Source organism: Pezoporus flaviventris, unplaced genomic scaffold (assembly GCF_033815535.1).
Source record: "Pezoporus flaviventris isolate CSIRO_AGI_PZ_B2104156 unplaced genomic scaffold, CSIRO_AGI_Pfla_v1 ptg000006l, whole genome shotgun sequence".
In the NCBI taxonomy this organism is placed as follows: domain Eukaryota; kingdom Metazoa; phylum Chordata; class Aves; order Psittaciformes; family Psittacidae; genus Pezoporus; species Pezoporus flaviventris.
This window is the reverse complement of record NW_026892554.1, coordinates 13,034,063-13,060,394: the sequence shown is the minus strand read 5'-3', so window position 1 is coordinate 13,060,394 and position 26,332 is coordinate 13,034,063. Positions and strand designations below refer to the sequence as shown.

Sequence of the window (26,332 nt, the reverse complement as noted above, 5' to 3'; positions counted from 1 at the left end):
TCGCTCTCGCCGGAGGGCGCTTGTGCGTTCCGGGCCGCACCGCACCGCCGCGGTGCGTTACAGCCTGAGCCGCGTGTGCTGCGCGGTGTGCGCTGCGCTGCGCCGCGCCGCACCCGGGAACCTGCGCCCCGGGCAGCCCGGCTACAGCACATCGGGGCGGCCGTGAAGTGCCGGGCAGCACAGGGAAAGAGGGCTGTTTTTTCAGATAAATACCCATTTCTTGAGACTTTTGTGTAGGGCTCTGATGCCCTAGCCAGCAGTTAGGCACTTTCAGAGTTTAACAGCACTTCCCTGGCCGCTTAATCGTGGGGTGCTGGCTCTTCTCGTTACGCAGGTACCGGGTGTTTGGCAGAACTTGGCAACAAACCGAAGTTTCCTCCTCTTTAACGTGGCTGCTGTATTTTTTGCACAACTTTTCCCACTTTTCCCGTAGTCACCAGAGTGCTGTGACGCACCGTTTGTTTGCTCAGCTTTAAATGGTGTAAGTTACTGACTTACAGGACGGTATCTCTTAACATTTAAAAGCACCTGCTGTGATTAACAGCTGTTGGCCTTGTGCTGCAGGGGTATTTATTCGATTGTTGTGTTGGTACTGCACTGGGCACAGCTGAAAGCAGGAGTAGTTGGGTTTCTTCATCAGCAGTAGCGTTTGGCAGGCGGAAGCAGAGTGTGTGTAACTTGATCCGAAAATGAACAAACTCTGCTGTGTTTACCTGCGAGGCAGGTCTGGAGAAGGGAATGTTGGTAGGCCGGCTGCATTTGCCAATGGAGGCTCCTGGAGCTGAGGAACCAGCCCTTCGATCACATGCTTTTTCCTCCTCTTGTCCCTGACCTAGTGCAGCTCGCTTTCTTACATGGGAACACGCCGTGTGGGATATTCTTGACCCACACGGAGCAACAGCAAATAAAGAATTCTGTTTAATTTCTCAGGTAAGCAGCTGCAGCAGTTCTCATGGGTTTATGTAAGCACAGTTGGTTTCAGGTGACCAGGAATACAGATACCTGTATTTCCTACGGAGGGAAATCAAATGAAGGGGGTTAACCATTTAACACCCTTCATTTGTTTGGCTATCAAAACAGATGCTGGAAGGTTATATGGCACGGCTGCTCGTGCAAGTAGGGACTAAATGGTCCTGTGCTCTCTGGTGTTACTTTCTCACGAATTATAGAAGTGATGGCTCATAAGAAACTCGGTACTGGCATGTACTGGTGGTTTTCAAGCTCTCCTTCCCTCTGTGCTCCCCTTACATTCATATATAGCCTTCAGTGTTGTCTTCATTGCCATCTGAGATACACACTATATGGTATAAAACATGGTTTAAGGAAGATGGTGAAGTGTAAGAAGTGATCACAGCCTGCAAATCCCTGAACAGAAGTGATTTCAGTGTTACTTAAACCAGTGTCATTGACACTTAGCTGATGCATTAGGGAGGCTTTTGGGGCTGCTGTTGCTGTGTTAAACCCTGGCAGAACAGGGAGGACACACTCCACATTTGGGAAGGAAGAAATTCCTGACTTACAGAGGTTGCCAGCTGTGTTACGTCCTTCTAAGGAGTGCTGTTTCCTGTAGCTTCTAGGTCAGCACATGTAAAGATATTGCTGATGCTTCACCATTGTAACTTCAGCATAGGAGAATTAGATGTCTCCAACAGCATAATTTGCATTCACACACGCTTCTGAAGGCTGGAGGTAATTCTGTTGTCTCAGAATTGTAAAGAGAATTGTTGTAAAGAGAATTACAATTCACCTGCTTCCATTGGAAATAAGCACACTTAGGCAGGGTGGTTTCTCCCTGAGGCAGAGCTAAAGTACCACACTGGGACTGAGTTGATGGTCTTTGGTGTTCACCCTGTAAGAGGGGAAGATGTTGTTTGGAGCTTGCACTTCAGTCCCATTGAAACCAAGGTACCTGTGCAGAGCCTTTCTTGTGTATACATCTGTACCTATGGTAAAATGCTGCCTAAGGTCAGTGTCCTACACCTGAATTGAGGGAAGTCTCAGTTCTGGTAAATGAGATGTCTTCTCAGGTACTCGCTCATTTATAATCTCCTAGAAATCAGGGCTCTGTCTCAAGTGGGGTTTATTCTCTTTGGTCAGTGTTAGAGGGTTTGAAGAACTTGGCAGCAGCCTGGCCCTTGTTCACCCTCCTTCACACCACTGTTCTGCAGCCTCCTGCACGCTGCTGTTCTGCAGACCTTGTGCTAAACAGGAGCAGAACAAACATGTCTGAGCTTGAGTGTGCTCTCTTGTTTGTTTGCCTTTCATGAAGAATTGCTAAAACGCAGAAATACAGCCTGCTGGACAGAGCTAATAATAATCCATAGAGTCCTGGCATCCAGTTCAGCTTTAGGTTGCACTGACATTTGAAAACTGGTTTTTTTCATGGCAGTCTGGTATTATGCTAATAACTAAGCTAATCATTACCTTGTTTTTTTGTTGTAGTACAATAGGGTTTGGATCCCTGATAACGAAGAAGTTTGGCAGTCTGCAGAAATCACAAAAAACTACAAAGCTGGAGACTGTTTTCTCCATGTGCAGTTAGAAGATGGGACTGTAAGGAGAAAACCTTAATTATTGTGGGGTTTGCTGGGATATGTTTATATAGACACACAGGACTCACGGGGTATAAATGACTTGTCCATATTTTCTTTCATGCTAACCCTGTGGTGACCAGAATTTTATCACACTGAAATTTGTACAGAAAACAGCTGTTATCTAAAATGATGAAAAGTGCAATTTTACTCTCTGTATAATGTTAGTATAGAGCGCGTACCTCTAAGATCACTTCACTTTTGAAACAAGCACTGAAACTCATCTTAAGTTGAAGTAAACCAGAAGTGCAGGGCAGGCACAGTTCTGTCTCACAGAGCCAGCTGTTGTGGGTTTTTTTCTCTCTAAAGTTGTTGAAGTAAGATTTGTTAATTTTAGTGTCTGAGTTCTTTCCAGTTTAATGTTTCTAAACATTGTATTTCTGCAGTGCTCTTCTATAAAAACCAGTATGAAATGTGTGACTAAATGGATCTGTTGAAAGAAACAGAAGTTTTAAACAATGTGTAAAGAAAAACAAAGGGCTGCAAGTAAAGGTAGTTTCAGAGCTGACTTAAGTTCTGACCAGCTCATTCAGTTGCAGCCGGTCTGCTGTTTTCATCAGTACTTAAATACACATGTGTTTAGAGAGCTACAGTATTTTCCATTTTATAGATTTCAGTACAAAATACTGTGAATAAAGAGAACCTGGCTTTCACTTTGGTAAATATTGAAGAGCTTCATCTTACTGTCATGGTCTGCAGGTCCCTAAGTTCAGTGGGATGTATGGAATTGATGAAATACAGGGTCAGACAGGGCTCCATCAACCCTGTAACTTTGTGTAAAGGTAGAAGATCAATTTATGTTTAGGGAAAACTAATGCATTTTAAGGTATTGCAAGTCATTTTTGTTGACAGGAACTGAATTACCCTGTTGATCCAGCTGCTTTGCCACCCCTCCGAAACCCTGACATACTTGTTGGTGAAAACGATCTCACTGCACTTAGTTATCTCCATGAACCTGCTGTTCTACACAATCTTAAAGTTCGTTTTGTGGAGTCTAGGCTTATCTACACCTATAGTGGTAAGCAGAGGAAAACGCAAGGCTTAAGAAAAGAAATCTTGGGTTAGTTTGCAATATGATAAGCGTATTTTAACTCACTTTTGTGTGAGTATAGACTTGTTTGTTGATCAGTATCTCTTACCTGGTTTAGAAAATATTACTACTTTGTATCAGTCCAACTGTTGTTGCCAGAACCTGTCATTTAATTGAACTAACTTGTGTTTTGTTTTTGTTTTGTGCACCTGTTTGTAGGAATAATTTTGGTTGCAATAAACCCCTATAAACAGTTGCCAATATACGGAGATGCTATTATCCATGCATATAGTGGGCAAAACATGGGGGACATGGATCCACATATATTTGCTGTGGCAGAAGAAGCATACAAGCAAATGGCAAGGTTCAGTATGTTGTTTAATGTCCATAAGTAACATTTTAAGTCTAGTGCAGTCAGTATTAATTGTCATTTAATTTAACTGTCTATGTACCACTGGCTGTTAAGAATACCTTTGAATGAGCAGCTTAACTAGAAGAGGAATAATTCCTTAACAAGCTGAGGAATTTCTAGAACTCATAACTATTTTCATTCTTGAAGGGGGGCAAAATGCTCTTTTAGCTGAGTGAATAGCAGTGACATCAGCCTAGATGTTACAACCAAAGAGGACTAAAAGATGAACAGTTAAAAGATGAAACTGGTAGGAGAGTAGATCACAGCTGTGTTTTCACACATCTGTTTCATATATATAATTCTTACATTTATACATGCATTTTAGACATGTCTAAGATATTTTATTAATCATGTCTGATTATTTGGTTTTAGAAATAACAAAAATCAGTCTATTATAGTCAGCGGAGAATCGGGGGCTGGAAAGACTGTGTCTGCAAGATACACTATGAGATATTTTGCCACTGTGAGTAAGTCAAGCAGCAATGCACATGTGGAGGATAAAGTATTGGCATCCAATCCAATAACTGAGGTAAGCTTCAGAGTATCTGTCAAGTCTGTACTTGTCAGGGAGAGAAATCTGGGAGCTGCTGGGAATCTTCATTTGAAATCTTTAGCGATGTTTTAGCTGCCTGAGTTAGATACCTAAATTAGAAGTTTAGCCTCTGAATGTTACTGATGGAAAGAGGTAATAGCTTCAGGAACACCCAGGTCCTACCTAATTTACCAGTGGCCCTTCAGAGGCTCTAGTTTGCCTCCAGAGTTTTGTCTGACCACATCCTGTTAGTTAGATGATGAGAAACCAATATTGAACAAGTTGTTTGGTTTTATTAATTGGAATAGAAACTGGTTTAAGTTTCTTTATCACGGGAAAACTTTCTCTAATTCTCAGTTTATGCAGTGTTATGCTATTTTTGACTTGAGGCTTATCTTCACATTCAGGCCTCAAAATTTAAGTCTCGCAGCTCAATGCTGAGATTGATCCTTGAGCACCTCTTATTTTAAGAACTTGTAGTTGAGTCATGTCTTGACAAAGTTACTGTTATGAAAAAAGCAAGTAAAGCAAATTTTAACAGTTTATAATTTTTGTAGGCTGTTGGCAATGCGAAAACCACACGGAACGATAACAGCAGTCGATTCGGAAAATACACTGAGATCAGTTTTGATCAGAGTTATCAAATCATTGGTGCTAACATGAGAACATACCTGCTTGAGAAATCCAGAGTTGTCTTTCAGGTGGGTAAAAGTGGAGGATGTATCCTGGGGACCATTCCCTGCGATAAGTGTAAGAAGTATTTGAGAAATCTGTGTCTTTCGGTCATAACAGTAACACGTGCCAGCTGTATCTGGAAATCAGCAGTGTATATAGGGCAGAGAGAGTCTCAGTAAAAAAAATAGATGAAAATTTATAAGGCCAGGGTTTATTGCATATGACTCATTACAGAGCATAATTGTGATAATCTACAAAAGAAAGCACTTACTTAATAAAACTGTTTTTACGAGGTTTTCTTCTCTTATTGTAACTTTTTAAGTACTATGAAAAATACTTCTATATATCTGTTGCCTGATGGATGGTTTGGAAATAGTTTTCTGAGAGACCACAGGGCAGTGTTTCAGCTGGCACTCTGCACAGTTGTTTAGTGCAGTATCTGTCAATTCTCATTAGTAGATGGTTGTTCAAGCAGAAGAAATTTAGTAGTGTAAGAGCCTTAGGGAAAGCACTCTGCATATCGGTAATGAAAAGAAAATATACTTGAATTTATCTCTTTCTTGCTGAAGTCTAAGATGTGCCATTTTAATATTGGGCAATTTCTTTGCCAGACTGTCTTGCAGCAGAATTTTTAAGTGTCATTATCACTTTACAGTAGTGTGGAATACAGAATGTTTTTCTGTTTGTGGTTTGGTTTTTTACTCTTTTCTGTCTCTCTCTAATGTTGTTCTTTGCTTTAACTTACAGTCAGAGAATGAGCGAAACTACCACATATTTTATCAGTTGTGTGCGTCTGCTATGCAACCTGAGTATAAGCATCTCAAATTGGGTAGGTCTCAAGAAAATAACCTACTCTTCATTTTTGAAGCGCAGTATTTTGAAGATTGGATTTTCCTGTTAGATATGCTAGAATGTTAAGTGTTTTGTAGCATGAGTCTCACAGACTTACAATGGGACTTGGATTTTTAAGTTACTTAGCTATAAATCCTGCTTGTATTGAACTTGGGCGTAAATCCCTAGTAACTTGAGCAGTGCGTGATTAGGTACCTAAGTGTCTTTGAAAATGTTATTCTAATACTTTCTCTAGTGACAGATGCCATAATGACTGTTTAGAGGTGTGATTCATTTACCTACAGAGAAGCTTTAATGCCACCTGTGAGAAGCAAATCTTGGGTATATGTTTACTCAGTCTTCATTCCTGTTTGTTTATCAGATCAAGTATTAAGATTGCCAGGAATTGTGAATACTTGTTTGTGTCAGCTTAACTGAGTTAGGTTAGAAAAACAGGACTCAGCTCATCCCTGAAGAGCTGTCACCTGACAGCGTCTTTTCTGATGTTACAAGAGTCTTTACCAAGTGGCTATCCCCAGTGAATTTTCCAGCATTACAAGTTTTGATTCTTATCTATAGGAAGCGCGGATGAATTTAACTACACAAGAATGGGTGGCAGCACAGTAATAAAAGGAGTTGATGACAGAGCAAATATGGTGGAGACTCAGAAGACATTTGCCTTACTGGGTAAATTTTTGGGGATACCTTCTTCAATAGATTTAAACAATGGTCTGTTTTCGTTGGGTTGGTTTGTTTGGTTGTTTTCCTGAAGTGGGCAAATGTGGATTGTGCCTGAAATGTCCAAAACGGTAGTAGTAATTACCAACATTATTTCTTTCATAGCTTGTACATCATGCTGTTGGACTGGTAAAGTACTAGGCAAGAGCAAAGGGCTATTTAATGGTCAAAATCACTAAGAGCTGAAGCCTTCTTGGCCCTTCAGCTAAGACTCAAGTGCTGTGACAGAAGTGGAGTTGGAAGCTTCTTTGCCTCTTATGGTTCATGTGAAAGCCAAGTCAGACTTGAGCTCGTATTTAGGGAGGTACAGGAGTTTATGCCTGATCTCTGCTTGGATCAGACAGGCAGAAAGTAGGCAGAGCCAAAGCTTTGCATAGCAGGCTGCAGAGATGCTGTACAATTCTTGGCTGCACAACAAAGCAGGTAATCCGGCACAGTGCTATTTTAATTGATTGTACTGTTTCTGAGTATTTAAAATAATCAAGAATTGGGTTTTTTAGGTCTGAAGGGGGATTTTCAAATGGATGTTTTTAAAATGCTGGCAGCGATCCTACACTTGGGCAATGTGGAAATAACAGCTGTTGGAGATGAAAGATCATCCATCAGTGTAAGGAATTAGCTCATTCAGATACTAATGTTTTCTTTATATTCTATGCCAAATGTCTTTTAGCAATAGTTTTTCTTGTATATGGGGATCAGAGCAGCATTAAATCTGAAATACTAAACTTGAGAGAATTTTCCATCCTCACCTAAATAGAATCACAGCAAGTGTTTATGTAAATCCTCTTTCATGCCCAAGTTCAGAGGGTGTGAACAAAAGGCAAAATGTGGCTAAGAGAACCCTGTGTCAAATTGATCCACACCTGCTGGAAAAGCCATTTGGGGCTACCTGCATCCAACACACTCAGGAAACAGAGCATTTGCAAAGCTGCTCACAGTGTGTCCCAGCAGACAATGCAAGCCTAAAAGTCAAGGACACCTAAACATAGACTGAAGTAACTTTTCCTTTGAGTGTCTTAATCCAAAGCAGCTCATCCAGTCTTATTTTTTTCTCTCTTGTATCAGGAGCTCTATGAAGTGTTACTTGCTTTAGCTTTTCCTGATATTTTACCAAGCAAAGAAGTGGACACAGTCCCTAAAACCTATCTAAAGTCTATCTAAAACCAAAAATCATAGTTTGACATCAGTGGTGCTAGGATTTCACTGTCTAGACAGCAGCTATAGTATTAAATTTAATCTAATACTATTTATTTATCTTCCTTAAAGCTGAAGGATAAACATCTCAATATATTCTGTGAACTGCTGGATTTAAACTGTGATAAAATGGCACAATGGTTGTGCCACCGAAAGATAATCACTACCTCAGAGACTGTAATAAAGCCAATGACAAGACCTCAGGCTGTTAACGCAAGGGATGCTCTGGCAAAGAAGATCTATTCCCACCTATTTGACTTTATTGTGGAAAGAATTAACCAAGCTTTGCAGTTCCCTGGCAAACAACATACTTTTATTGGTGTTTTGGACATTTATGGGTAAGAATGTCTCTGGAAACAAATCTAGGTTGTGCCTTTTCTTTGGAGTTGATAAGAGACCCTTTTCAGTTTGTACTGCTAATGATTCTGGAGGAGTTTCTTTTACTAACAGGTCATAGTCACATAAGTTCTTTTAGCATCCAGAGTAATGGAAATGTTCAAATATAAATATGCAGTATTTTTGGTGAATGAGGTTTAAATTTCTCTTTTGACATGATGTGTCTAGATTCAACTCTGGACTGTTTTAGCTCAGTGATGTCTGGTAACATTAACTTCCAGGGAAGTTTTGAAATGTCTTAGCAACCTCCTTAGTCTTATGGCTATTTAATTTTCTTGGAAATATTGAAATACTTCCAGAGTTTTGCAAGAATCCTACCATCTGTATTTAAACGTCAGAGTCTTATTTTTTCCTTATTTGACATGTTTTTCAGCTTTGAAACATTTGATGTGAATAGCTTTGAACAATTTTGCATCAATTATGCTAATGAGAAACTGCAGCAGCAATTTAACCTGGTATGTTCCTTTATTTGTTACAGCTCTTTTATTTTGCTTCAGTTTTGAGAATATTGATGATGGATATTTGCAAATGCTATTTGTATTTGAGTAATGGGTATTTCTGGGTAATGGCTATCCAGAAATAGGTAAAAATAGCGACATACACACATATATTTATGAACATTTCTGAGTTTATTTTCTTACAAGACAGACATCTAATATACTGTAAAATACATAAATATTTGGTTTCTGTCTTACGTATACAGTCACACACGTGCACCCATTGTATTTATTTTCTTCCTTAATTGTAACCTTACATTTTCATAATTTTCACATATCTAGCATGTCTTTAAACTTGAACAAGAAGAATACATGAAAGAAGACATCCCATGGACTTTAATCGACTTCTATGACAACCAGAGTGTCATTGACCTTATTGAAGCCAAAATGGGGATTTTGGAACTTCTGGATGAAGAGTGCTTGGTAATTTAAAACACTATATAGATTTTTACAGGTTGGGCTTGTAATCCACCTTTTGTCCTTTTTAATGGGAAGTAAAGCATTTTCTTTATGAAAGAAACATTAATGATTGTCCTCTATTTGGTAATTTTAATTGTAGCCTATTTTTCTCTTACGAAATTAAGGACCTAAAGCTAGATTCTTACCTCGAAGCTAACCCAGATTTCTGCACTGTGAGGGTAGTGTAGTACTGGAACAGGTTGCGCAGAGGCACAGTGGGTGTCCCATCCTTTGATACTTTCCGGTCTCTGAGAGATGTTTCAGTGATGTTGCCAACTCAGAACCCAAATCATGCAGTAATATGGGAGAAATTAGGAAACATTCCCTAACTCATTATCTTATCTGTTGTTCTGCCCATTAGCATTCTTAAGGATCAGATTGTTCCTGATTGCAGGTAACACCCTTTATTGATAATAGTTTTGCTGTTTCTAACAGTTCGTCACAGTTTGGTTAAAGAGGTTGCCCTTGTTTTTACAGTTACCCCATGGAACAGATGAAAACTGGCTTCAAAAGCTATATAATAATTTTGTCAATAAAAATGCACTCTTTGAAAAGCCGAGGATGTCAAACATGTCTTTCATCATTCAACACTTTGCTGATAAGGTAAAGTGTAAATAATCCAGTCTTATTTCACCCTGTTTCTAGAATTAGCTCATTCAGAAAAGAAACCAACTTAGGAAATAGAGGAAATACCAACCACACTTGGAATTTCTATTAAATCAGTCTTCAATACATAGTATTACTTGTTTATTGATAATACTGTCTGTATCATACCATTTAAACATAAGAAGTGCTTAATGAATTTGAGAATATGAAAATAATCAAGATAGAGACAGAAAAAGAGTACAATGTATAAATAAAACAGTTGAGATTGTAGTCCATACGTATTTTAGTCTCAGTGATTTGCATTTCAAATGTAGTATTCCATTTAATATTTAGATTTGAAATCGCAGGATAATGAAAGGAAAGAAACTCCTGATAAAGGCAGAAGGAAACTGCAGTTGATAGAGGATTCTGACAGTTTGTCCTGCTTCTAAATTTGCACTATGTGTGTATGTATTCTTGCCATAGTGAATCTGGATAAAGCAGTGTTTCAGCCATCATTTTAAGAATAATAAAGATCTGTTGGCTACCACAACTTACTAAAAATTATTGTTTTGCTATCTGTTGATGTATTTGTGTATGTGTAACTGAGAAGTTAATAATTGCACCTGTTTGCACAGGTAGAATATAAATGTGAAGGATTTCTGGAAAAAAACAGAGATACAGTACACGAAGTATTGATTGACATCTTGAAAGACAGCAAGGTTTGTGAACAGTCAGTAATGACTGATTTTTTCTAAATACCTGATTTTACTGGAATTCATTCACATCTAATTTTAAAATATTGTTCTGATAAAAAGAGTTTTTTAAGAAGTTGAATCTATTTGTTTAGACTTAATTTTTATTAATATTCCTCAAGTGTGTATTTTTAACATCAGAACAACATACAAGATGAAAAAACGCAGTATTCGCCTTTTTCATGTACGTGCATTTACTTTGCTAGGTATGTTATGGGATTTTTGTTTGGTGGTTTGGGGTTTTGATTGGTTTTGTTTGGTTGGTTTGTTTGGTTTTTTTAATATCTCCTTTGAATTTTGGAAGCCTTGTAACTGACTAATTCACTTAGGTTTTTTCCCATAGTCATTACATGTAGCTTTGATGGGTAGTGTATCATTAACAGCTGCCTTTGTTTATTCTTCAAGAGACATTAAGAGAATGCCAGGGCAGGGAAAACATCAGATGTCTCATACGTGCCTGCTGCTTCCCATCTGCTTGAAGTTCCTTTTGAGTCTACAGAATTGAGACTTCAGGATTACTATTAAGAAGCAAACTTAATCTGAGCAAAAACCATATTCTAAATCTAAGTTAAATACTGGGAAAATATAACCTTAAATGGTCTAAATCTGTTCTGTATTAATGTCCATGTTTGCTCATGCTGAAATGGCTTTTGCAGGCCAACTTAACAATTACTGAGTTTTGTCTGTGAAATGTGTGCGTGCTTCACAATAGACTCAGAGTTATTGAACTGTTTTCCAGTTGTTGTTTGTGGCTTAAAAATCTGGTTTCAAGTCCTGCAATACGTGGCCCAAGCGATAAGGTTTTGCGTTTTATGTTATAGAAACTGTCATTTTTGTTTAAACGTTACTGCAGTTCCGCAGCATCTAACTGTGATTCTTTCACCACACTTTCAGTTTCATCTGTGTGCAAATTTTTTTCAAGACAGTCCAGTGTCCATTTCACCTTTCAGTTCAACTATTAACATCAAATCTGCAAGACCTGTTCTCAAGTCACCTAACAAGCAACTCCGGATGACGGTTGGCAGTAAGGTACTACGTAAACGTGCTGTTCTATGATGCTCCTGCTTTCAGGGACATGTTCTGTGCAATCTGAGTGGAACACAGGTACTGTATTCCACTACTGTTCATAGGGGCTATCCAGTTTTCAGGAGGGGCTAGAGCCAACCACAGTACAGTGCTCTGGATCTGGGTATAACGAAGTGAGTTCAATTTATATATAGGAGACTGTTAGGTACAGCAGGTCTGTTATGTTTCCTGTGTTTAAGATCTAAATGCTAAGAAAGTCTCCCAGTGTCCAGCCAAAATCTAACAGATTAAAAACCCAAGATTTAACTTTTTGCTTAGCTGTAAATGTTTCATTAGCAAAACTGTTCTGTCTGATATTTTCTAGTTCCGGAATTCTTTGTCTTTACTTATGGTGACACTCAATGCAACCACCCCTCATTATGTAAGGTGCATAAAGCCAAATGATGAGAAGTTGCCTTTTGAGTAAGTATGTTTGTGGTGTTGAGCTGTTATATTAACTTCAAAGTTAATAGAGTATTTCTCTATTTCACAGTATCTACATGTCAGCAAGTTGAATTCTTATTCTTGAACAACTTTCCATACAGGAAACATATTTTAACTTTCAAGATTGCTGAATTGGAAGTCATCTTACAAACACTAGAATTATTCAGCAGCGGTTATTGATACCTTGAAGAATTTTAGGCTAATGAAGAATTTTTAAGTTGGATATTACTGTTTGTGTATTTGTCATAACATTTTTAGGGGAGAGGTCATCCGCCTTTAATTTAAGTTGATGGATATTTTGTATAGGTGTGTTTGTTCTTGTACAGTATGGATTAGCACTGGTTTGTATTTGGGGAATAAAACCCACTGCCACTTTCTTTGTGAACTTTTCTTTTTTCCACAGAAATATTTAGAAGAGCTTTAGAAGTCAAAAGGTGTGAGCAGTGTTGAACACAGCATTGGTTTTTCCAACAATTTTGTACAATTTTAATCTTATAAAATAATCATATATGTAGGATAATTTGCAAAATATCTATGACCTTCTTGATAAGCATGAACTTGTAAGTAGGAGTTAACCTTGATGCAGCTATTGGTCTGTTTAGTGAGCGCAGGCAGAAGCACTCTAGTTTCGATTCCACAGCTTTCACCTGGAAGGTTGTGTAATGGCAAGCGAAAAAAAAGCTCTTACTGTATCTGAGTAGGAGGGAAAAGGTGAACTTTGATTCTAAATTAAATTTAAGTGTGTTAGCTCATTTTCCTGAAGCCAGACAAAATCTCCCCATTCAAAGCATATTACAGATGGCACTCTTTCACTATCACTGCAGTGAGACCTCATTATTCTCTTTAATAGCAATGAAGAGGGGAAATAGCTTGGGTAAGATAAAACCCTGTCTGAATCAGACTAGAAGAGTGTACCATCTGAAAGAACTACGAACAGTCTGTCAGCCACAGGGATTTCTTAGCTCGCACTGAATTCACACTGTAGTGTAGTGCTCTGTGGGCATATCAGCTCTCGTCCAGCACTGGAAAGGGTCTTTCTATGCCTTGTGCTGATAATCTTGAACCCAGATATTCATGAGTAAATCCGGGTTTATTCATTTGCTCATTCATTTAGCATGTTTATTCAGCGTGCTAAAGAGTACCAAGAGAGAGTTTCTTCCCAATAGACTTGAGGGAATTTATTTCTATGTATGTTGTGTGCTGAGAGTGGCATGATTCTTTGCCACTTGCTAATGTGAACTGTCAACATGAATACAGAAAGGAAGCAGGACTTTCCAAGAGAGAAATAGATGCAGTCTTCCTTTTGTTTTGAGAAAGAAAAAGGAAATCCAGGTAGTCCCTATCACATATTTAAAACAACAAACTAACAAACAAACCCCTAACTATGCTATGATTCTCTGATTCTATGACTGTATATAAAATGTAGGGACCCCTGCATCCTAAGGGCAGAAATGGAAATACAACTAGTAGAATGCTTCTAATGGTCATAGCATGCCAAACCAAGCAAAAATGTAAACTATAACTCTGTTGGGTTTTTTTAGGTTTGATTCAAAACGAGTTGCTCAGCAACTGCGAGCATGTGGTGTTTTGGAAACTATTCGAATTAGTGCACAGAGCTACCCATCCAGGTAGGGATAGCAATGGGCCTCTGTCTGTCAAAGTACTTGAGTGCCTCTAAAATGAGTTGCATTTGCTAACTGTTGATTTTCCAGGTGGACTTACATTGAGTTTTTCAGCCGTTATAGCATCCTTATGACACAGCAGGAACTCTCCATAAATGATAAGAAGCAGATTTGCAAGATTGTTTTGCAGCGGCTAATCCAGGTTGGTTTGTATGCACTGACCCATCATGTATTATAGTGTTTATTATTAATAAAGTCTTTTTTGCCAAGAGTAGTATCTCACTCATCAAATAGGAAAGATGTTTACATTGCTATTTTCCTAATACAGCGTGTTGCACATAGGCTTGCGAGTTAATAACCTTGTGTTGCGATGCAGTCATGATGAGATTTCACCTCTCTGTACTTAATATCTTCGCTTGTAACATGGAAGATATTCTACTTATATTTATAAACCAGTGAACAGTAAATGATACATTTTTTTCAGGTATTAGAAGTTTACGCACATGACAGGGCTGTTGGTGGTGGAATGCACCACATTGGAGAACTGTTCTAAAAATGTACTATTTTGTATATTGCTCCTATTTTTAGACAAGCCTGTAGTGGTGAGGCTTGTCCAGTGATTCAAGTCAGCATGTCAGGACTGAGTTCAGAATCAGGGATGTGTAAGACCAAGCACAGGCATATTTACAGCACAGCTCTGGCACAGGCCAAGGGTTGGGAGCCTGAGCTTAAAAGCAGCTAAGTTTTTGCTCACACAGCTCCCTCATTCAAGGCCAGACGTGTACACAAAGAGGTGGTGTTGAGCCCAAGGAACCAGGCTTGCAGGAGGGTGCGAAGAGGTTCCTTTCAAGGCCTTAATGATAAGTCCAGATCCTCCCTTTAATTTGAGATCATTAGGGTACAGTATTTTGGATGTGATTCTATGGTTCTTTCCACATATGTGGAAATTTCCTCCCATATGCTTCCACCTACAAATAAGGCAAAGAGGATATTCTTATTTAACAACGTCGTGTCGTTTCAGAGGAGCTTGCCTGAACTGACAGTTTATAAAATGAAGAGAGTGTCTGGTCTACTATAGTAGACTAAAAACTGAATACACCCATTGCTTTCTTTTTCAGGATCATAACCAGTATCAGTTTGGGAGAACAAAGATTTTCTTCAGAGCAGGACAGGTTGCTTACTTAGAAAAGCTGCGATCAGACAAACTGAGACACGCATGCATCGTGATCCAAAAGAGTGTTCGAGGCTGGCTGCAGCGGAAGAAATTCCTTTGCATAAAACAAGCAGCTCTTATAATACAGCAGTATTTCCGGGGGCAGCGGACTGTACGGTACTTTTGGATGATAATGAATTTGCTGTTAGGGTGCGCCTGAAGGGATAGGAAAGGTCAAACTAATGCCCAGCACTAATTTGGCAGTGTAATCGTTATGAATGAGCAGTTCAGATTGTATTTCCATTTCTTCCTGACTGTAAATATGGGCTTTAAAGCGTTCAAGCTATTCAGGTGATATGAAGAAAGTGCTCTAGCAGGTTTCAGATGTCTGCTGGATTCCTGAGAGGCCTGCCTACCCATAAGCTCACTACTTAGCTAATGATGCGTGACCCACTTGTCGGCTTGGGCTTACTGCTGAGCTTCAGAGCCAGAAAAGAAATGAGGTAGCAGAAAGGAAAAGCAATTTACAAGGGTTTACAGGTAGTGTGTAAAAGTTATTAAAAGGAATTATACAGCAGAGATACTGCACCAGAAAAAGACCATCGGAACAATTGCTTGTGGAACAGATTTCAAAGATCGTGGATAATTCTCTCTCTCACTTTAATTGAAGAAAAAGCTGTATTACTGGTAGCGGATGCGTGTTTTTAATACCTTCTTTTTGTGTGTGTGTGTGTGTGATTTGACTGGCCAAGGGAACGAGTATGAGAAATCTAATATGACCTAAGCAAACTTTATTGTCTTTTGAATCAAGGCAAGCTATAACTGCAAGAGCTCTGAAGGAAACGTGGGCAGCTATAATTATTCAGAAATACTGTCGGGGTTACCTGGTTCGTAGACTTTGCCAGCTCATCCATGTGGCTGCTGTGACAATACAAGCTTATACAAGAGGATTTCTAGCAAGAAAAAGATATCAGAAGGTACAACCTATCAAAAGATTTATTTCAGTAACTGGAAAGAGCTATTGCTCTATAGGACAGTTGGAGACAAGGGCAACGATCCCTAATACTTTACCTTGGGCATGCCTGATTCTCATATCTTCTGCTCAATTTTTATATCGTTAAAAAACTATAATAATACTGGTGAATAGTGTTTTAGATTTAATCTCTAAGCCACCAAGAGCTCTATCTGGTTTAAACCTGATACAGATCATTTAGTGATTACTACAGTGATTCAAATGTGTCTGCAGTCTGGGTATTTCACTGTTTTGATACTTTCATGAGAAGCTTTGTCATTACCAGTGTATGCAGAGTCACAGAACGTTATAATTGGTGCTGATTGAGCCATATATAATTACAGACAGATGTTAATATTTTCTTTTAAAGATGCTCAAAGAACACAAGGCTGTGATCCTTCAGAAGTATGCCCGTGCATGGCTTGCCAGGCGCAGATTTCAGAATATTCGGCGGTTTGTCTTGAATATCCAGCTTTCATACAGAGTTCAGCAACTGCAGAAGAAGATGGAAGAGAAGGTGAGGGCCGTCAGTCAGCTTATGATTTGTACTGGCTCTTTATCATATCTGTTTCATTCAGAGCTCTCATGCTGACTAGAGATTTACATGAATTACAACATCCATGCTCAACAAGATGGGAGAATATGTAAGCGATATGGTTTTTTATAATAAACCAATAGTATTCTTTCTACATCCAGGTAGCAAGAATCATCTAGGGTTTCCTTATGTTTTTGGGTTAGTTGTGCCAATAAGAAGAGTCTCATATTTTAAATAGTCAGTCCAGTCTCTACTTGTGTTAGGATGAAGGATACTGCTCTCGTGCAATGTATTTTGTGACTTTCGGGAATTCCATATTATATCTATTTTGCAGCTTATTTCTGAGAGTCATACCAGCCAAGCCATCTTTAAGATGGTAGCTTTAATCTAGTTGATGGAAACAATCCTTGGTTGAAATAATCATGACACGGGATGGTGAGCAGAAGTAGGTCAGGTGCTGCCTTTGAAGTTCTATTAAACAGTTTCAGGTGTGCATTTTTCTGTTTTCTTTTAACCTCATTGTAGAATAAAGAAAATCATGGTTTGCTGGAGCGATTGACCAATCTGGCTTCAACCCATATGAATGACATGGATACAATTCAGAAACTTGAACTGGATCTTGAAAAGTTAACTGCTCAAAAGAGAACATGTGAAGAGAAAGGGAAAAAAGAGAAAGAGGACAGTGAACAGGTAAATTTTAATTGCCATCTGCATGCTTTTAATTGAAATATTTTTTTCAGTTACTGGATTTATCAGATGCATTGTTCAAGAGTTACCAAGCAACTTTACGTTTGGGGGGGGGGGGGGGGGGGCGTCAGGGAAGGAAGGGAGTCCATATATGCTTGTTAAAATGTAAGACCTTCTGTGACCTATCTTCCTTTGTAATTTATATATTATGCTTATTTTCTATGCGTACAGAAAATCTTAAAACTTGAGAATCAGAATAAAGAATTACAAGAACAGAAAAAGACCTTAGAAAGAAAGCTCCAAGAAAAAACTGAGGAAATGAAAGGTACAGTAACTAAAAGGAGCTTTAAAGGAGTTAGAGTGGGTTGAAGTTGTAAGGTCAAGTTTTCAGCAAGAGTAAATAACTTTTGCTCTAATGAAAGCAATATAAATGCTGAATTTACAGTAAATCTAAACTTCTCTTGTTAGAATGTGAAGTGGAAGTGCTTTTAATGTAATAATTTTGTTCTTTTAGTAGCAAAAGCTCTCCTCCTGTTACGTTTCCATCTCATGCACACGCACTCCTGTCACTTTGTCCTTTCTTCCTTTAATATGCAGCTTTTAAGAATCTAATTCCAAAGGACACAGGCAGCACATGGGGTCAAGTATAGTTTAGATGAATAACACATTGGTATTGCTGAACCTTTGTATTCTATAGCATTACTTGTAAAATTTGCTTTGTTAATTTTTGGCATTTGTGAGAATAATTTCAGCCTTAAAATATGCTAAGGATCACTTATTAAAACAAAACTTCGCATTGTGCTCATGCTGTTTTAATAAACGCCCATGATTGCATGAAGGTCTTTGAAATATTGAAATCTTTTTTGACAGAAAAAATGGATGACCTCACGAAGCAACTCTTCAACGATGTACAAAAAGAAGAAAATCAGCGAATGTATGGAATCTGAATCTTACTGTTTTGAAGCAGACTTCATTTCTTCTCTTTCCCTGCCTTCCTTTCTCCTTCTGTAAATGTATTATACTCACATCATTATGAATCTGTCAGTGTTCTTGGACATGAATGCTGGTACTGAAGAACTTCATGTACAGTTGAGGAAGAGCATATGCTTGTTTGAGGGTCAGTCACAAAGAGGAAATTATACTGTAGACTTGAGACTATTCTTTGCTCTTGCAGTTTCCTGTCTTTTCATGTGTCTTCCCGAGAATTGAAAGGCAATCCTAACCATAATGGTTTCTTTGGAGATACCCTCAGAATTTGGTCAGGATTGGAAGAGCAGATGATGGCCATACCCATACCAGTCAGAATTACTGTGAAGTGAATATTAAAGGACAGGGTCAAAAGATTCAGCTTGAAGGAAAGGCAGTGTTTGTAAGGACATTTGGTTAAAAATGTGGAGGAAAACCTTAACTTTTTCACCCTGTTGGTATTTCATTTGCATTTATTTAACAATAGACGGCTGTTGCTTTGCAGCATGCTTTCCTCAGAGCCAGTGTTTATTTCCTGGTAACTCTTTTCCAGTATTGGACAGAGAACCTTAGGTACCAAATAAACGGTGTTCTCTCAAGTGTGAAGAGTGCAATCAAGTCACTTTTCCTGAGGGTTGGAAGCTGTGTGGTGTTTCAGCTCAGCCTGATTTCAGCTGCAAATAACTTCAGACTGTGCTAAGGGGACTTCTTTGCTAGTTTTCCTGCTTTGCCCCTTAGCTATATTATGTTTGAAGCCACTCCATTCCAGCGGGGACTAGTAGAAAATTGAAAGGTTTTTGCAGTGTTTTACTCTTGTTATGTCCTTCTTCAGTGCTGACTATGGCCATAAATGTAGCGTGAAGCTGCTCAGGTAGGTTAACTCTCAAAGAGGTAGAGAATTATCCTGTAAGTGGAAATAAGTTAGTTTTGCCTTGAATTCAGTTCCAATATCTGAATTGTATGTAGTGAAGTCTAGGCTTATTCTCATCCCATTGTCATCCATTTTGTAGATTGATTCTGAGGATATAGGATGGCATTTTCATGTAATAATGGTTCAATGAAACATGTTCTTCAAATTAAAACAAAAACAAAGCCCACTCTTTCACTTACAAATATAGGAAAATAAAATCACCTCCTCATTGCTTTATTTAGGATACTTGAGAAAAATTTCCAGAATCAGAAGCAGGACTATGAGAAAGAGTTTGAGTTGCTCAAGGCAGAAATTAAGATTCTGAAAGAAGAAAAAAGTCAGCTACAGAATCAAATTCAGCAAGAAATTGTCATTCAGGATGGCTTGAAGATGGAAGTAGGACAACTTACAAAACAAACACAGGTGAAACATGACACATTTAATTTTGGCATCTTTGCTAGATAAAGCGAATAGAGAATGTGGGTGTTTATATATATATGATATTAAAGCATTATATTATATATTATTTTTATATATATATTTATATATATTTCACTAATTGTTTATCTCCAGTGCATTTTTAGAAGAAGTTGTAGTTCATAAGATGCATTTTATACACCACTAGGTTGCATTGGTTTCATATAGTCCACAATATAAGTCACTGCTTGCAGAAATAAGTGCTTGTTTTGAAGAGTAGTTGTGCCTGAGAATTTGTCTGTTTAAATGTGGGGGTCTTTTTTTCTTCCTTTTCTCAAGAAAGTATTCATTTCTCAAGGGAAAACCATGGTTTATAAACTGAACCTGAAAGTAGTACTTTTGTATGAAGTCACCTTTTTTTATGTTTTTGATCTGTTTTAATCAATTCCATGACCCAAACACGTTTTCACTACATCCCATTACTACTCTCTCTGATGCCTGAGAACCAGGTGCTTTAAACACGTTTTAAGCCTTCTACCACATGCAGTTGTTCTTAATTATAATAGTCCTTATGATATAACTGATACTCAGCCCATGTCATTCAATCCTTGTCTCAGTTCATAATTTTTGTCTTGATTCAGAAAATACCTGAGTTGCAAAAGGAAATTGAACTGCTTCAGACACAAAAATTGGATGTTGAAAAGCAGGCTCAGTCACAGAAGCGAGAATTGAGGGGTAAGCTACATGCTAGGTAATTCAGAGAACTTACCAACTACAGTTTAAATGGATTTCTTCCATCTGTGCTTTGACAAAACCCCAGTTCTTTTTCCCATACCATAGAGGTTTCATTCTATTCATACCTTTACTCAGAAAAAGAAAAAAAAAAACAGCAGATGAGTTTTACAAAGCGAACACCGCATACTGTGATCTGGGGTACCCCTTTGAAGAGACTGATTTCAGACATCTCTCTTTTGGGTTAAAAAATCAATGGTAATAACTTAAACTTCACTTAAAATTTAGCAAGTAGCTTGTAAACACCCAAGAACATAGAAACATTATGTTATCTACTTTTCATTCATCCTGTCTTTCACCTTAGGTCCAGTAAATGTCAAACATACTTAAGTACCTTGCTGAACTGGGTTCTCTTTGGGAAAAGATACTTAAGAAGCAGCACTACTGTTGTGCACTTTGTTCAGTGCTGGCAGTGTTACAGAACAGACCTGTATCTGCAGTGTTTAATGTAGTAACCCAGCACTAGATGATGGATCATCTATAAAACTCTGTAAAACTCTAGCAGTTGTCCAGATTCAGACCAGAAAGAGGTAATTTTGCATTGCAAGTTTGTTGTGTTTATTAGGTATATCACCAATACTGATTTTTATCTGGTGCACCTTAGATGTCCACAGGTAGAACAAAGTCCCTCATCATATTCTTGTAGTAAATCACATATATATACACTGAGTAACAGGAAGAAACCTCATAGATTGAGGAATAGGTTGGTTTGATTTTTATAATCAAACTTAGTTTGAAATGTGCTCAGAAAATTATTCATGTAATAAACTTTTTTTTTTTTCCCAGAAAAGATGTCAGAAGTTACAAAACAGCTTCTTGAAAGTTATGATTTTGAAGATGTAAGAAGCAGGTAATTTTGTTCTGGAGTCTGTTCTAAAAATCTTAGGAAATACATTTTGTTCACCTGCACACTAATGGTACCACCTTGTGTTCTAGACTCTCTACAGAGGATTTGGAACACCTAAATGAAGATGGAGAACTGTGGTTTGCTTATGAGGGCTTGAAAAAAGCTACAAGGTTAGTTCAGTTCTCCAATTTTTCATAACTCCATGCTGTGATCTAGAAAATAAATGGAAAGATCAGTGAGTAGCTAATCTGACAGTGCAGTGCTGAACATCTGGTTAAGAAATGAACAAACACTACATTATACAACTGGCTGAGCAGTTTAAAATCAGTTTAACAAACTTTTACTACGTCAGTGAGGTGCGTGTATGTGTCACTTGGGGAAATGTGTTTTCTCTGAGATAGAATCCTAGAATAGTTAGGGTTAGAAAGGACCTCAAGATCATCTGGTTCCAACCCCCCTGCTATGGGCAGGGATGCCTCACACTAGACTATGTCGCTCAAGGCTCTGTCCAACCTGGCTTTGAACACTGCCAGGGATGGAGCATTTACCACTTCCTTGGACAACCCTTTCCAGTGCCTCACCACCCTCACAGTAAAGAACTTCTTCCTTATATCTGACCCGAACTTCCCATTTAAGTTCCATAGCATGCGTAACTTTCAACTCCCTTAATGCACAGGTAATGCAATGGAATGTCAATGCACAGGTAATGCAATGGAATGTCTGCATGTTAACAATGGTACTTTGTTTTCTCTTAGTAAATCTGACCAATTGAATAGAAGTCATACTACATCTGCCGTGTTCTTTCCCCCTCTTTGTTTAACAGAGTAATGGAGAGTCATTTCCAGTCTCAGAAAGAAATATATGAGAAAGAGATTGAAGGTTTGAACTTTAAAGTTGAACATCTCAGCCAAGATATTAATCATCTACAAAAATTATTTCGAGAGGAAAATGACATAAATGATGGTATTCAACTTGAAGTTAGCAGGCTAACTTCAGAAAACCTGGTAAGATCGAGGTGTAGTGAAGCAAAGTATGCTTTTGTTGCTTAGTAATACAATCCAAATGTGTTTGTGGCATAAAGACCTCAAAATCTTTTGGTCATGCCCTTGAGATCTCAAGGCTCAAACAGGTATGGCCATCTAAGACTGCACACCCATACAGGCTCTTTCCCTGCATGCTGGGTAGTGTGTTAGGAGGCAACCAAATTTAGTCTTGGCTGTACAGCTTGTTGGGGCAGCCTCGCAGAGGCTTTTTCCCTTTACTTTTCCTAAACCTGAATTGAGATTTTATTCTAATCACAGAATATGAACCGTTCTACAAACTCTGGCTTGGAGTGTAGTGCACACACAGGCTTTGGCTTATGTTGTTGATAGCTAGGGGACACTGAGAATCTTTAGAAAGCATTTGAACCCTTGTACATTTATGTGGCTGAATACTCAGATTTTATAAGAGAAGTTTTGGACTTCAAAATACTGCCAGGATGTCCAGTGCGGAGCTCATACGATATTTTGGTTGTGCTTTTTGCAGTTTCTCAACAATGCAGGGAACTTTGAAGGGGCTTAATGATTTGTACAAATATGCAGCTTTGTACTGGAAGTCATGAAGAAACTAGTATTAATTTAAGGGGTTTTATTAACACAGAGTTTTAACTAAAAGATTAATCAGAGGTTTAGCAGTGACCAGAAAGGTAGCTCACAATGCCTTTTTAATACCTACCTCATATAACTTCTCATCTGATAATTAAAAGACAGTTATTTTAGGTCAGATTGTGTTTTTCTGATGGAACACTTCCAGTATTCAGCCTTAATGGAAAGCAGTTTTGTGATACTGTAGCGTTCTGTGGGTCAGTGTTATAACAGTGTACTGAGTCTGTCTGGGATGGAGATAACCTTGTAGCTCTCTATGATGCTGCATTTCGCCTTTGTGGCTACAACAGTTTTGATAACAGGACAGTGTTTTGGCTGTTGCTGAAAAAGCTGACACAGTGTCAAGGCCTTCTCTTTCTCCTACTCTGCCCCATCTCAGCCAGTTGAACTGGAGATGGGTAAAGAGCTGGGAGGGCACACAGCCCAGACAACCAACCTGAACTAACTGGAAGGATGTCCCCTACCATATAGCTTCATGCTCAGCTATAAAAGCTGAGGTAGAGGAAGAAGAAAGGAGGTGTTTGGCTTTATCTTGACCCAGGTATTTTCTTGCTTCTGCTCTTCCCAGTCTCTTCCCTGTAGTTCCAGGATGTGGGTGGGTATATGGGGGGAGTGAGCATTTCTGGGTGCTCTACTGCTGGCCAGACGGGCTCAACCCACAATACCCACCTTCAATTTTCATTGCAGTGAGACATTCAGGTTCAGAATTCAGTTACTCCATTCTTTCCCTGTAATCAGAGGGCAGAAATGAGCATCTTTTTCTTAGAAGCCTCTAAAGCTGTTTCTGTCTCTCAGGTTGACAAGTTCGATGATTTGATAGTGAAAAAACAGATGCGTGTGGGGTTTATGGTGCAGTTCTGAGGCTCTCCCCACCAGAGGGCAGCTAAGCATATCAAGTTACTAACAAATTGCAGGCAAATCTCGTTATTGGTACTGAGGAGACATGCATGAAACAAGGAAGTGCTATTATTCCAGAAGGTAATATCTGCCATAATATATACCATATTATGTTTCTGCTGAGTGAAAAATAACTAAAGAAATACTTTAAAAGGAAAGCTACTTAAATTGAAAATACATGGAAAAGTTGTAAATAATGTTATTTTTAATTGACACAGAGGAATTAAAGCCAGGATGTAATTTCCTTTAAACTAGAACAGAAGAATGGTAGTACTGGGGCCAGTTCAAATATTTCAGTAGCTCACTGCTTCATTTGTAAGAGTGGCCAGCAGCAGATGCCTCCAGAAAAGCTAAACAAGTCAGGCAAGCAGGTAGCACTGCTCCCTCAGTCTCTCCTGGTTTTGACTGTTTGCAGTTGAAGGCGTTCAGGTGTCATAGGAACTGTTGCAGACACTTGAAAAGAAGGTGCCGAAATGCACAAATCTCCCCTTTTCTCTAAAAGGTGATCCCAGATCTTAAACAGCAAGTTTCTGAACTTGAAAATCAAAAACTGGATCTTGAAAACCGTCTTCAAGAACAGGCTATAAAGTTGAAAGGTAAAGTACCAGCATGGTCCCTACTCTTTTGGTTGATTAATACAATGGATTCCCTATATTTGAATTGAAAAGCTGACGCAATATTGCATAACTTCATTGCATAACGCAATGAAAAAATGTGTGTATAGTTTGTATCTGTTATTAATAAAATACATGCAAGTATGTCTGCTTTTTTCTCTTTTTTACCTTTTTGAGGCCACTCAGTTCTGTGATCTGCAAGCAAATTCAGTAGGACTCTGCTAAGAATAATAGGCTGTGCCCTTTGGAAGCACTCATAAAAAGGAAGGATGTTTTGGACCTTAAGGCATACTCTATGAGGTGGACTTCAGAGGGTGCTGAAGAATTCAGAGTGGGAGACAGGGAAAAGTTCTTGCTAAATTTCCTTGTTTGAAGGTTGTTCTCAGTTTAGGAAAGCACACACTGCTGGGGATTCTGAGTCTCTACTGCAGTGGCTTCCTAGGGAACTGATTGAAAACTTGGAAGCGGTTTTACTGCCAAATGCAAGAAGCTAGTGGAGTCGAAATTCCTCCTCCCATAGAGCCTTCTGTGTGGTGGGGAGTAGTCTGATGTTTCTCTGATACATTATCTGGCATGGCATTCAATTGCATTAGAGGAAACAAAATCATGAGTGTAAGAAGAGATTTACTGAATACCAGTCCAGAACAGTAAGAAAATATGATTTTGTTCTTTCTTTTTTGTTTTGGGTTTTGTTGTTAATTATTACTGAAAAAATGAAAGAGATGTCTCATCGGCTGCATTACAAGCTAGAAGGGGACAGAACACAGAGAAGGTAAATATATAGTTTAATTTTTTTTAATGTAAGAAATGTCATTGCTATAAGCTGTGGTAACAGAGTCATTTAAACTTTAAAGTACCACATTCAATGTAAGATTTGCCTTACAGCCTTGTGTACAGTTAGTAAGTGATGAACAAGTACAATATGACTATGCTTTAACAAAGGAAGAATAAAATCCAAAGCTTCTTATCTATCTATTTTTAGAAATAATGAGGCCCAGAATGAAGCAAACATAGAAGAAAAAGAGGGACTGAAAGTCAAAGCCCAAGAAATTGAGGGTATGAGCAATGGTTTGATACAAGATGAAACCCAGGATGAAGTACAAAGCAAGATAAAGCAAGAGACAACACGACTTACTGTCGAAAACATGGTGAGGAAATGAAATCACAATTAAGAAACTGTACCTGAAATGCAGGATAGAGGAGATAATGTGATTTCATGGTGTGGACAGGATGGTTTCTCAAATCATTGGAGGAGAAGAAAACTATGAAGGTTTCATGTTTCTTCTATCAAATATAAGTAAAAGCACATCATAGTGTTCTTTCATTGTGGCAATAATGTAGCAATAGAACACGTTTTTTAATTGTGGTCACTCTGAACTCACTGAATTTTATTATTACAGGATCTTAAGGAAAAACTAGACATGAAAGATAGAATAATAAAAAAATTGGAGGATCAGATCAAAACTCTTACCAAGTCTATTGAAAAAGGTGAGATAATGTTATGTGATTTCTTTGTAATAATAGCTTTGAATGGTAGAGTCTGGGGCGGGGTTAGAAATTTAAGTCCACAGAAAACAGTGCAAGGAGAACCATCAATAGAAATTACATAAAAGTCCTTTCCTGCATTTTTTGACCGAGCTAAATAATGGGCACATGTGGAACCTAGACTATACGATAAAGATTAAGCCAGAAGCGTAATATTCTTTCAACAGAAGTTAATCCATACCCTCACACAAACTGTCTCTAAACCAACAGAATGTTAGTTTTGCATTGGATGAGTAACTTCTCCCATTAGTCTTCAAGTGGCAGATGGTTCCTGATACGAAATCAGTTTGGTCAAAGCTCTTCTATAGGAAGTAATTCTATAAAATACTCTGAAAAGTATTGCAGCGGTGACTAATGTAGAGATGTTTTGTTGCTGTTTATTTGCCATATAAATGCAAGTGATTCCACTGAATCCAGTGAAACTGTTCACATGAATAATACAAATGTTGTTTAACTCACAATGCCTGCAACCATAAGTTAAAAAC

The 26,332-nt window shown here is 38.3% G+C and overlaps 1 protein-coding gene across 2 annotated transcripts in view; it reads left to right on the top strand.

Annotated features, from left to right (window-relative positions):
* MYO5C (myosin VC) overlaps positions 1–26,332 on the top strand; it is a 35,040-nt gene that overhangs the window by 94 nt on the left and 8,614 nt on the right. Inside the window, exons 2-33 of one of the 2 annotated variants that reach the window (XM_061446970.1) lie at positions 2,443–2,553; positions 3,444–3,609; positions 3,841–3,985; positions 4,406–4,562; positions 5,123–5,266; positions 5,988–6,069; positions 6,651–6,758; positions 7,310–7,416; positions 8,076–8,341; positions 8,773–8,854; positions 9,179–9,319; positions 9,833–9,958; positions 10,579–10,662; positions 11,590–11,724; positions 12,086–12,183; positions 13,746–13,832; positions 13,917–14,028; positions 14,945–15,156; positions 15,791–15,956; positions 16,362–16,508; positions 17,052–17,216; positions 17,445–17,538; positions 18,084–18,147; positions 19,332–19,512; positions 20,148–20,241; positions 21,085–21,148; positions 21,235–21,315; positions 21,969–22,149; positions 24,191–24,284; positions 25,023–25,074; positions 25,285–25,450; positions 25,703–25,790. In XM_061446970.1, coding sequence (XP_061302954.1) covers positions 2,443–2,553; positions 3,444–3,609; positions 3,841–3,985; positions 4,406–4,562; positions 5,123–5,266; positions 5,988–6,069; positions 6,651–6,758; positions 7,310–7,416; positions 8,076–8,341; positions 8,773–8,854; positions 9,179–9,319; positions 9,833–9,958; positions 10,579–10,662; positions 11,590–11,724; positions 12,086–12,183; positions 13,746–13,832; positions 13,917–14,028; positions 14,945–15,156; positions 15,791–15,956; positions 16,362–16,508; positions 17,052–17,216; positions 17,445–17,538; positions 18,084–18,147; positions 19,332–19,512; positions 20,148–20,241; positions 21,085–21,148; positions 21,235–21,315; positions 21,969–22,149; positions 24,191–24,284; positions 25,023–25,074; positions 25,285–25,450; positions 25,703–25,790 — 4,000 coding nt within the window. The remainder of the gene's footprint in view (positions 1–2,442; positions 2,554–3,443; positions 3,610–3,840; positions 3,986–4,405; positions 4,563–5,122; positions 5,267–5,987; positions 6,070–6,650; positions 6,759–7,309; positions 7,417–8,075; positions 8,342–8,772; positions 8,855–9,178; positions 9,320–9,832; positions 9,959–10,578; positions 10,663–11,589; positions 11,725–12,085; positions 12,184–13,745; positions 13,833–13,916; positions 14,029–14,944; positions 15,157–15,790; positions 15,957–16,361; positions 16,509–17,051; positions 17,217–17,444; positions 17,539–18,083; positions 18,148–19,331; positions 19,513–20,147; positions 20,242–21,084; positions 21,149–21,234; positions 21,316–21,968; positions 22,150–24,190; positions 24,285–25,022; positions 25,075–25,284; positions 25,451–25,702; positions 25,791–26,332) is intronic. The other variant, XM_061446972.1, reaches the window with a different exon arrangement.